General features: G+C 30.6%; 1 protein-coding gene across 1 annotated transcript; it reads left to right on the plus strand.

The window, feature by feature from the left end:
• Positions 1-6,769: 6,769 nt before the first annotated feature.
• LOC129288544 (UPF0481 protein At3g47200-like) lies at positions 6,770-10,513 on the plus strand. Its single transcript, XM_054925172.1, has 3 exons — positions 6,770-6,946; positions 8,660-9,471; positions 9,595-10,513. The coding sequence occupies exons 2-3, from the start codon at positions 8,666-8,668 to the stop codon at positions 10,262-10,264; spliced, it is 1,476 nt and encodes a 491-aa protein (XP_054781147.1). The 5' UTR covers positions 6,770-6,946; positions 8,660-8,665; the 3' UTR covers positions 10,265-10,513.
• The last annotated feature ends 1,419 nt before the right edge of the window (positions 10,514-11,932 follow it).

Genomic DNA, 11,932 nt, shown 5'->3' on the forward strand with positions numbered 1-11,932 from the left:
ATGCGTGTTCTTTTGGTGATGGTGCTTAACATTGCGTGTAGTGTTTTTGGGTGATGGGAAACCTCCTATTCCACAGTTTTTGGACTTCCTGAGCACGATGGTGATGTCAATTTATGGAAAAAAAATGCCTAGATTACAAAACGCGAAGATGTCAGGGACTCTTCCTCTAAATTTCTCTCTTCTCCGACATAATCCCTCAACTGCACCTCACTCGCTCGCTCTTTAGACATGCTTTGATACTAAAATGGCTCAAAATTGAATGAAAGAACTCTCATTTTATTATTTGAAGATTTGATGCTATTACACTAAAAACTATACCCTATTTATACTACCATGGCCAAACAAAAATAGAAGGATTAAAATAGAGGTTACACAAGTTACAAATGGATTTTGAATGCTATTAAATTGGGACATTGCTAAGACATGAATGCAGCATTCATGCTTTCATTTCTACAACTCTTGTTTCCATTTCACTTTTTAATGAAACCAGCTCCAATAATGAATTATTGAATCATAAATCTCTCCACAAAGTGAAGGTCTAATGGAAATACTCAAATACACTAAGAACTAGACATATCAAAACATAGACAATCAAATCATTTCTTACCTTCACATTATTAGTTAGTCATGAACATGTGATTTACATGTATATCAGGTTATTAGGGGAGAAAAATCTATACAACAAATTGCACAAGGATAAAATAAGGTTAATAAAATAAACATACATCATGGTTGAATGCCAGAGTTGAATAACTCTTACTTTGTATTCAACTGAGTAGTGGTGCACCTAGCACAGAGTAGAACAAATGCATCTTACTAAATCTTACTTAACTTGAAATATAAAATTAGATCAAAAGATTGGCTTGTTATAACAATAAAAAAATGCTATACAAATATCTAACATAACCAATGAACAAGAAAAATGAAATGAGTTTAAATAATATATAAAAGGCTTGAAATAATATGTAATAAGTCAAGTTATAACACTGCTCCAAATTTAGGCAATAAAGGACAATTTACAAAACTAGTTCAATACTATTAAACGTGTAAAGTACACATCACAAAACAAGGCCTTGTCTTCTTCACATTTCTTTCTTTTAGCTTTTAGCTAGACCATGTTGAATTCCTCATCCAATGGTGGGGGAATAAGTTTCAAATTGAAAAGTAAATTCAATGCTAAAAAGGAACAACTCTAACATTGAGAATTTAATAGAGATTATTTAACACATATCAACTACTGAATTGGGTGGTTAATCATATAGATTAATAATTATAATCAAGGATAAAGATCTAAATTTAGCCACAAAATGTAGCATATGTAATTTTCTATCCATTTATAACTAACAAACGTTTATCTTAATCTTTCACACTCACATCGTTAGTCATCTCCATGGTTTGTCTCTCACCTCTATTCCTCTGCTTCCTCGCTATTTTGCTTAATTATTCCTTAAATTATGAAGTTCTCCCTTTCGCTGCTGCTTCTCACTCTTGCTATGGTTTTTACTGCTATCATCACATCTTATCTCAATTCTCTCCAAGACCTTTGTGTTGCCGATCTCACCTTCAATATCTCCCCCTTTTGTAGTTTTGCCTTAACCAAAAGATGGGCCAAACTTATTTTTTAAAAATCCTCATATATTCATCTGGTTTAAGTTTCTTCTAAAATATGTTGCCCCAAGTTTTTGAATAGTGTCTTGTTGGCACTAAATTCAAGTTTTCTTTCTATTTTATTATTTCAACCACTCTTACACTAAAAGAGCTTGTGAAAATAAAGCTATTAAAGTAAACAGGTTCATGTACAAGGATGCTTCAAAAGTGAATGTGTTGAACTTCTTCTCCAATATACTAGCCAAACTAGAAGCCACCAATAACACCTTTAACTTATTGGTCACTGAAGCCAATATCCTCATCTCAAATAAATAAGAAGCAAAGCTTGACAATCATAGCCTTGCGATTGTGAAGTTCGTGGCCTTTTGATTTGTGTGTGGGGCATTGATTTCTTCTTGGATGTTTACTGAAATGGGACCAACTTTTTAATGTTGGTGGTGTGGGAATCGATGAGGATTGAGAATTGTTGAAAGAGCTTGTACATGAGAATGGCTGATGAAATGAGAACCATCGTGAAGGGAGAAGGCACGGTGACTTTCACAACACTAGAAACTATAATGTTGGTGAAGTTGGTGGAGTGGAAAGTGATGAGGATTGAGTCTCTTGTGCCTTAATGGATGAGGGGTGATGATGTGGACAAATGAATTGGGCATTTTGTAGCCAAAGCATTTTTGTTAAATGTCAACTAACATGTATTTAATGAGAGGTGTTAGGCACTCCTTTTTAAAGTATGATTTATTTTGTATAACCTCATAGTATTGGATATCATATGCTCCTCAAGAAATAGTTCATAGCTAAATTTACACTATTGTCCTATAATCAATACATCCTATATTGGGTGAAGCAAAAAATTAATCATCTATCCTTAATGTTATGTTCAGATAGAGATAGGAGGAAAGAAAAACTAAAAAAGAAAGCAAAGGGAAAACAAATTCTCCTCTATTTATATGAGGAAATGAAAGTGAAAGGAAAATAAAATAAGGAGAAAATGGGGTGCAACCCAAATTTTCTCTTCACATGTGGAGATATTTTTATAAAAATGTTTTATTCCATACTTTGCTCACCCGCTCTCTACTTCAAGGTATTTAAAATTGAACTAGTCATTGAAATAATAAAAATATTTATTCAAGAATTAATATTCAAAATTGTAGTCAAACTATGATCAAACTAATCATAAACAAAGCTTTTTTATTAAATTGGTCAAAACATTGGTTTAACGATTTATCAATTCAGCTAGGAAAGTTGACTTAGACTTCTATACAATGCTATGCTCTATCCTACTTTTACCATTGTCTTTTTATGCCTTCTCAATTAGGACCATAATTTTTGGGTCTTCTAGACCTCTAGGACTATTGTCTTTACTTTTATATAAAGAACCTCCCTTTGTATGGCCTATCTTCACCATCATCTTTGCTTAGGTTTGAATGAGAGAACCTTTATCTAATCAATTTTTTTAAAAAAGATCAATAATAACATTAATAAACAATAGTTTACAATACATAAATAGTAAAAAAGTCTAAAGGACAATGAGGCAAGAAAAGAGCAAGATCATTTGAAATATTAAACTCATCGTGCCAAATGGAGTTACAAGCTTGTAGATGTCTTGTACTAAAGGTTGGAGCATATAATATTCTAATGATAATCCATCAAAAAGCTTCTTATGGAAACATTGGTGAGGAAGATGTAACTCTGTAGAGGGGATGTGTAATGCCCTTTACTTTAACCACATAATTATCCACATATTTAACCACCAATTAGACACTCTAGGTTATTAAAACACAAGTAACCAATAACAAAAGTTACCATGGAAGAAAGGATAAACCATATTTAACTAAAATAAGGAAAGTGGCTAAGTATGAAATTCTTTAGAAATTAGGATTTCAAATGTGTAAAATCTATCTAAAAGGAAGGTGAATTGGGCTAATTAAAATTTAAAGTAATTTAACCAGTTATAAAGATAGGTAAAGAACGATATTACCAAACAGCGCTAAGTGAAGAAAAGTTTTGCATAAAGAGTTTTTCCTGATTTAGCTCTAACTACTTGAACCCACGTTTAGTGCCTAAGGCACCCTTGAGATTTCTCATTATATCCACCAAGATTAAATTAGACTCTTGGCTGCCTTAATATGACACAAACTTCTTACTAAGTTTGAAACTCTCCCCTTTATAAAGGTGGTTGTAAACTTGTAAATACTCTTAAACTTCCTGAGCTTAAGTTACTCTGTTTCAAGTATGAAATACAGAGATGAATAGAGTGAGTTGAATAATGAACCATTACTATAGTAAAAATTCTCTCTTAGAGTGAATACACAATCAATGAAGCTCCCAAAATCATGAATGTCTCAACAAAAGATTGTTAGAAAATGAATGCATGTAGTTGGCTAAGTAACTTCTCATATTACTTCCGCTTCATAAATAAGTCGTATTTATAGCTGATCCTTAAAATAAATTTGTTAGACTCATCAATTAGCTGTTAGAGTCTTTGTCTTTGTTTCTCTATGTTTTGCACATTTTGAGATAATAAAACAATGCTTTCCGGTAGGTTAGCATATTCTTGGTGCCTTGAGGAAATAATAATGACTCTATACATTAAATGCTCTAACAAAAAGTAAAAAAGATTTATCAAAGAGCAGTCGCATATTGTGAAAGAAACATTACATATGTATCCAAATGTGTCCTTGAGAGATTTTAACAAGGAATATTTGAATATATAAAAGTGATATTAGAATACATGGAAAAAAAAAACATCAAATGTGCTTTAAAAGTGCTTCAAGCTTCTAGGCTCAATAAATTGCCACCGAAAGACCTTGTTTAACATATTGGCATTGAAGGATTTTGTATTAAATATTGACTGTAAATGATTTCATGACATATTAACAACGAAAGAATTTGTGTAACATATTGACAATAAAAAATCTTGTGCAACTTTCATTTTTTTAATCATAAAGGCAAGCTGATTATTTGGAAATTCAAATTAATGCTAGCAAAGGACTTAATGTCCCAAATCCTTGTGAGCAAACTCAAATTTGGTAGAGTCGTTTTTTACAATTTTTCCTAAAAAATACTTATTTAAAGGATAGAAACTCTTATTACTCACATTAACTTGAGATTATTTTAATTATAATCACTTCACCTATAATTTGACTAGCAAATTGGTCGTATTTTAGCTAGAGCATGGCTGATTCACGTTTTGGTAATATTTAACTAATTTCTTAACTAATTTTTTAATTTAATAAAATACTCCTTCTATTCTATTTATAGAAGAAACTATCAATTTTAATTTTTTTATATAAACAAAATCAAATTTTTCAATAAATATTTATAATCAATTTTTTAAATTATTTCTTATAATTTTATCATTTATAATTATAAAAAATAATTAATAAAAAATTAATTAATATAATTAATAAAAATTTTATACTCTAAATTTTTTATTTTTAAATATAAATAATATAGTTAATTAATTTTTTTTAAACTGTATGTTATTATTTTTTTCTCCTGCAAATAGATAAGGAGAGAGCATAGCTGGAAATCAATCACATGGGTTGTACTCCCGAGGCAAACCATCGTGTAGCTCAAGAGCTCTGGAATGGCTGGTGAGGCAGGGTCATTTCCTCATTTTGTTACTTCACCAAACTTCTACTCGTCCGATGGATTAAATGCCACACATAATTAGTATTGGCATTTATTCAGGAAAAAAATAATTAGCATGACATATGCAAACATGTTATGGGTGACGTCAGTCAAATCCATCAATTCATTCAACTTTAATATAAAATATGCTCCACGGAATGAGTAAAGTATTTTCACTCTCAATAAAATAATTATTTATTTTTAAATTTATTTTATTTTTATATATTTATTTTATTAAATATTTTATAATAAACATAAAATTATTTATTAATATTAGTATTTTTTTAAAAAAAATAATCATTACACTTTAAAAGATTAATAATATTTTATATTTTTTAATATTAAATTCTTCAAAAAAATAATTTATATTTTTAAATAAAAAAAGTAAAATATAAAAAAATGATAGTGAAACCTTTAGACTAAAATCCATGACATTTTAATATCGTAAGATTTTAAACTTTTTCTTTTATTGAGATAAAAAATTAATTGATAAAAATATCCTCATTTACATATAAGTTAAAAATTTGCGGAGTTAGATTAGAAAATCCAAATGCTAAATTGAAATATTTTTTGTTACATAAAAAAGAAGACTGTTAATAAAGTTTTAAAATAATATATTTATGACAATTAAGTCCTAATAAATTTTTTTAAAAAAATTAGTGATAAATATTGAATTAGATAATTATAATTTCAAAGGTTTTAACTGTAAATAAAATATTTAAATTTTTAAATATAACTTTCAATTTGTAGTTACAATTCCTGTTCTCAACTGTTTAAATTAATATTTATAGTTTATTTTTTTTAAAAATTGTCGGGGCACTTAATTGTCATAAATTTATAATTTTGGGACTGTATTGTCATTCTTTTACGTGAAAAAGATTTTTTTTTTTTTTTGTTCTTCTCCGTTGTGTTCTATGAGGTAGGGATTGAATTAAGCTGGTTCAAGCTAGGCTAGGTTTTGGTTTTGTAAGCCTGAAACTTGAACATGAGCTTATGGCCTTCATAAGGCAATTTTTTTTTATTATTATTATTGCAAGCGTGCCAAGGGGCTGTCGTTAAATAGTTGAAATGTTGAATCAACCTGGCTTCATGAACAAATGGAGAGTCCAGGGTATGTGCTTTAATTTCTCACAATTTTTTTCGATGCAAGTGCTCAAAAATAAAAAATAAAAAAATAAAAAATATCTTTATAAATAAATTCACAATCCGTCTAATATATTTAATTATTACATGAAATATTTAGCTCACTCATGTGCTAATTTATCACTCATAAAAAATAAAGTGTGTGATAAAAATAACCTTAATTTTAAATTAAACTTTTCTAAACATGCACGTTTTCTCTCTCTTGCCTCCATTATTTATCTTCCTTGAAAAAATCCTCCACGTACCAAATCCCTAGAGGATTAAATTTCCTCTTTAATAATGTTGATGTGAAATGCCTGGGCCTGTTAGGTCGGAAATTTATCTATTATTCATCTCCGGCCACTAAAAGGATTTATTTAAACCAGGCACCCTGTAGTGTCGTCTCCAATATCTTCCAAGATCCCCACAGCCACACTCACCCACCTCTCTCTCTCTCTCTCTCTCTCTCTCTCTCTCTCTCTCTCTATCTCTAAAGATTCACAGAAATCAACTCAGATTTCAGACTATACTCTTCCAACAACACAAAGATCATTTTCTGAGAAGAGGCAACAAACTGTTCCAGGTTCACAAATCTTCCACATCCACTCTCTGTTTTTTCTGTTATTTTTTGTTTTTTGTTTTTTTGGAAGAAATATAGAAACTTAGTTTTACTGAGGAAATACAGGAACTTTTTACTGGGTTTTACGTTATTTCTTCCTCTTGCATCTATGGTCTGTTTATTTTCTTGCTTTTGTTTATCTTTTTCTTCTTCTTTCATGATCCATATTTCTATTCTGTAGAGTTTACTATGGGACTGGAAACCCTTAAAATTACTGTGAGGGATTTCTCTGTAACTATTGTTAGCTCAGCTACTGCCAAAATGATATTAAGTTTTTATTTTTAATGGAAAAAATTAAATTGACTAATTAGTTAACTTAAAATATATGAAATAAAAAAGATTTTATCAAATAATTAAATAAAATAAGAGATTAATGTAAGTTGGATCTCTCAATAGCAAGATGCACGTCTGAGATTGAGAAAATTAAACACAATTAGAAGAAACATCTAGAAAGTGAAACAAAATTTTGATGAAATTTTACCAAATAAGGTATAATGGGGGAGAAAAAAAGTTAAGTCTAGACAAACAATATAATGTAAGATTTCTATTTTTTTAAAATTATAAAATATTTTTTAAATAAAATTTTATTAAATATATTTAAATAATTTTATTTTTTAAAATAAAAATATAAACTTTTAAAAATACTATTCATTTAATATATTAAAAAAATTAAATAATAAAATAATAAAATAAATATATTTAATAAAATTTTAATCTTTTTAAAATATTTTATATTTTAAATTACTATCTTATAATTTAAATGGAAAGTTGTATTAATTTTTTCCCCCTGTTTGTTAGCGAAGTAGGACCGCAGCCAGCTATACAGTGGTGGTGGATAATAATCTTCTTGTTGGTTTTTTTAGTTAATCATTTTGTTTCTGATCAGTTTGAAAACTCAAGTGCTGAACAGCTCCCACGTGTCTTTATTCTTCATCTTCTTCCTCCATTTCCCATCTTTCATCTTTATTATTCATTAATTATTGTTTTCTATTTGTTCTTTCTTCGTCTTTTCTTGCTATCTTCTATTCTCCTTTATCAGTTTTTCTTTTTTCTTTTTCTTTTTTAACTCTACTTCTGTCTTCTTGCTTTTAAGTTTCCCCCTCCTAAGTTTCCTTCATCTCCTGTATATCTTTTCCTTTTCTTCTTCACAGTCTTCTTTCTTTGTTTGTTTTATTTTTTTTCCTTTTTCCCCGGCAGAACCCGTGAACTGGCCGGTTTTCCTGATATATCCCAGTTCGTTACTGTTCACTGCATCCTGGCTCGACCGGCATAACTTTTATTGTCAACTAAAATCATTGATAAATTATCAATTATAAATATAACACTAAAGAAAACCAATAATAAGACAAATGAAAATATAAAATGACTTAACTTTGGGCTATTGAGATTTGAAAAAAAAAACTTGTTCTTGACTAGTTAGTTCTGATCGGTTTTCCAGCAACGTTCTGGCCAGATCTGATCGGTTCACTTTTTATCGGTTCTGAACAATAGTATCCTCGACTCCTCGGTTTCTTCTGGACCTGACTATAGGGCAGTTTCTAGACCGGCAGGTTCGGGTCTGGTTTTTAAATTGTTGATTCAAAATACAGAAAAGATCCTCCCCTCCTCCACCCCTCTCTCTATTTCATTCACGCTAACAAGGTGTTGTGTGAATTTCTGTTGTCATTTCCCTCACAGGTGAGGATGTCAACGACGTCTTGTGAATCATCAAGCCCCATTCATCAGATGTTTAGTCACATTATAAAAATAGATAACAAACCAGAGGATCTGAACACATCCGAGCGTTGCATCTACAGAGTCCCAGGTAGTCTTCGGGGCGTGAACGAGAAAGCCTATACTCCTCAGGTGATCTCGATTGGACCCCTTCACTTTGGCGATAAAAATCTAAATCCAATGCAACTCCGGAAACAACGATACTTTTGTGACTTCTGGGATCGTGTCAAAAATGAGGAAGCCATGAAGGCCTACAAAAAGTACCTTGAAGCTGAAGAAGAAGCTATACGCCATTGTTATGCAGACAAGTTTTCATCCTTCGTCACTGAGGAAAATTTCGTGGAAGTGATTCTTTTGGATTCTGTTTTTATCGTGGAGCTTTTTCTGATGATGAGAAAACCAGAAGTACATCACAAAGATGATATTATATTGAAACAAACATGGCTGAACAAAGGTATCCAGAGGGACTTGTTGTTGCTTGAAAACCAGATTCCATTGTTCATCTTGGATAGGTTGTATACAACCGTGGTTCCGGACTCTGATAAGCATGGCAAGTTTACTGAGCTGGCCTACGACTACTTCAAGTGTTTTCATCCTTATAAAAAAAGCAAATCGGATTACGATGAAGTTGAGAAACCAAATGGGAATCCTAAACTTTTTTCAAAGCCAAAAAGTTGCAATTCTTCAGTTCAGTTTCAGGAGGAGGGTTCGTACAGGTATGGCTTGGCAGAGAGGAACTGGGAAAGTGCGCCAAAGCATTTTACAGATCTGATGAGGTGCGTATTTTCACCTTTAAATGGAAGAGATAGATGTCATGATGAAAAAGAAATCAGAATCTCAATGTAATTGTAAAACACAAAAAGTTAACCCATTCTTGTAAAATATTTTTATGTGACTAGGTACTTCTATATCTATGACAATCTCACTCAGCGTGAAAAAGGGGTGCCTTCTAATGTTCTGAGAACTGCAACAAAGTTGCGAGAATCAGGAGTGAGCTTCGAGAAAATGTTGGACAAAAACTTGCTTGACATAAATTTTGTGAAAGAACCTATCTTGAGTTGGTTTCTGTGCTTGGGCTGTATACCAAAATTCACATGCTTCAAAGCTCGTTTACAAATCCCACAATTAAAAATAGACAACACAACGGAATGTGTCCTCAGAAACCTCATAGCCTTTGAGCAGTGTCACTATGCAGATGAACCTTACATGTGCAACTATGTTTCCTTCATTGACTCTCTGATTCATACCAAAGATGATGTTGAATTGCTGGTTGAGAAGGAAGTCATTGTCCATGAACTAGGAAGTGACAAGGAAGTAGCAACTTTGGTGAATAGTCTTTGCAAACACGTTGTGGCAGACCAGACATGCTATAAAGACATTATAAATGATTTGAATGGACATTACCAGAGGGTTTGGAATCGTACAATGGCTTCGTTGAGGTTGGTATATTTCAGAGACACTTGGAGAGCAAGTTCTACTTTGGTTGGAATTGCTGTTCTTGTATTCACAATCTTCAACTTTTGCCGAGTTGTCAGATTGGTCCTCGACCTCGATCAAAGGCGACCTTAATTAATTAGTTGTGATATAGCATAGCATCTTTTAATTGTAAGAAACTAAAATGACAGTGTCATGTGTTAAATAACGTGAGAGGGCCTTCATGGAGCCTTTTCCGTAGATTTCATGGATGAAGTTAGTTGTAGAAAACCTTTGGTTGTTTTGTTCGGAGTTTGGTGAATAATATGTGTAATCTTAGTAATATGTATTATTAGTGGATGTGTCTGATATAAATAAAGCCTACTTAATATCTTTGAAATTTCACTTAGACTCTAGTTATCAATGATTATGATGATAGTAGTATATATCGTCATGTATATATTGAAAAGTGACATTTGAAGACCTTGTAAGACCTATAATTAAACTTAAAAACCACACATTTTAAAAATCTTAATTAAAGAAGGATTAAAGTCGTTTGATTTTTTTTTTTTAGTACTACCTCACAAAAGATGACTCCTATATGTTAAAAAAATTTTGGAAATTGAGACAAACAATTACAGTTGATTTTGTTCCGCAAGAATTCATACAAAGGGTGACTACTGACAAAGCAAAGGAAGGTATGTTAGAAATTGTTGCCAATTTAGTTGGGGGGGAAAAAAATCAAAGATAGGTAAATTTTTTATTTTGGAAAAATTGGTCAAAAAGATAAATAGGTAAAAATATTTGGAAATCAGGACCAAAATTCAAAAAGTGCAAAATATCCTTCAAAAGAACTAAGCTCAGCTAAGAACATATCAAAATATATATCCCTTCCAATTTAAAATTGAATTGACATATCACAACATAGTAACTCTAATCCAAACAAAGGAGATCATATTGTAACATTTCATCCCTATTTTTTTAATATATAGTGGGATCCAATCAAATTATCCAATTGACACATCACCCTTACTTTTTTCATTTAAATATTAATTTTTTACAACATATCTTCAATGTTTCTGCAATGATCTTTCAACGTATCTTTAACAAAATTTTTTACATGCAACTTTAATTATCTTCCACCTCTCTTCAAAAATCTTCAATATATTTTTAAGAATTTCAATTTTCTTTAAGAGTTTTCATTAATCTTCAAAAAGTCCATAGCATATTTTCCAGAAAAATTTCTTGAAAATACGTTGAAGACTTGAAAAAATATGAAACATTTTCAGGAAAATATGAGATTTTTATTCAAATATTTTTTTAAATAAAAGGTTGATTTTAATTATATATTGAAAGGCATGACTGAAAATCAAGAACATTCATGATTTTGCAAAGATATATTCAAAAACTCATGTTACAAACCAAAATTAGCTATAGCCATCTTTTTATGCAAAGCAACTTGTAAGGAAAATATTAATTCTTTTTAAAATAATGTAACCTAAATTTAGGACCAGAAAGAATATATAATAGTCATATTCTAGAATAGTTTAGTGATCTTGTATGTGAGCCAATTTGCATAAGGAGGGGGAGCATATAAGAGTCCGTTTGGATTTGTCATTAGAATTGATTATCAATACTGAAATCACATTTTGATCAAAATTATCCAAACACTCCCATTTTTACACAATTGATTGTCTCACTTCAAACTGCATTTGGCCTTAAGCTGATATCCTTAGCTTTACAATATCAATTATCTCTGTTCAAACATTTATTATTTATTAGAATTACAAAACTACCAAATATACTCCTTGCATTTCAAGACTC

This window comes from Prosopis cineraria, unplaced genomic scaffold, assembly GCF_029017545.1.
Source record: "Prosopis cineraria cultivar Desert tree isolate PC_DT_omini unplaced genomic scaffold, ASM2901754v1 PC12, whole genome shotgun sequence".
Taxonomy (NCBI): Eukaryota; Viridiplantae; Streptophyta; class Magnoliopsida; order Fabales; family Fabaceae; genus Prosopis; species Prosopis cineraria.

Coding starts and splice junctions, on each gene's coding strand:
- LOC129288544 (XM_054925172.1), top strand. CDS start 8,666: ATGTCAACGACGTCTTGTGAATCATCAAGCCCCATTCATCAGATGTTT. Junction 9,472..9,594: donor CATTTTACAGATCTGATGAG/GTGCGTATTTTC, acceptor TTATGTGACTAG/GTACTTCTATATCTATGACA.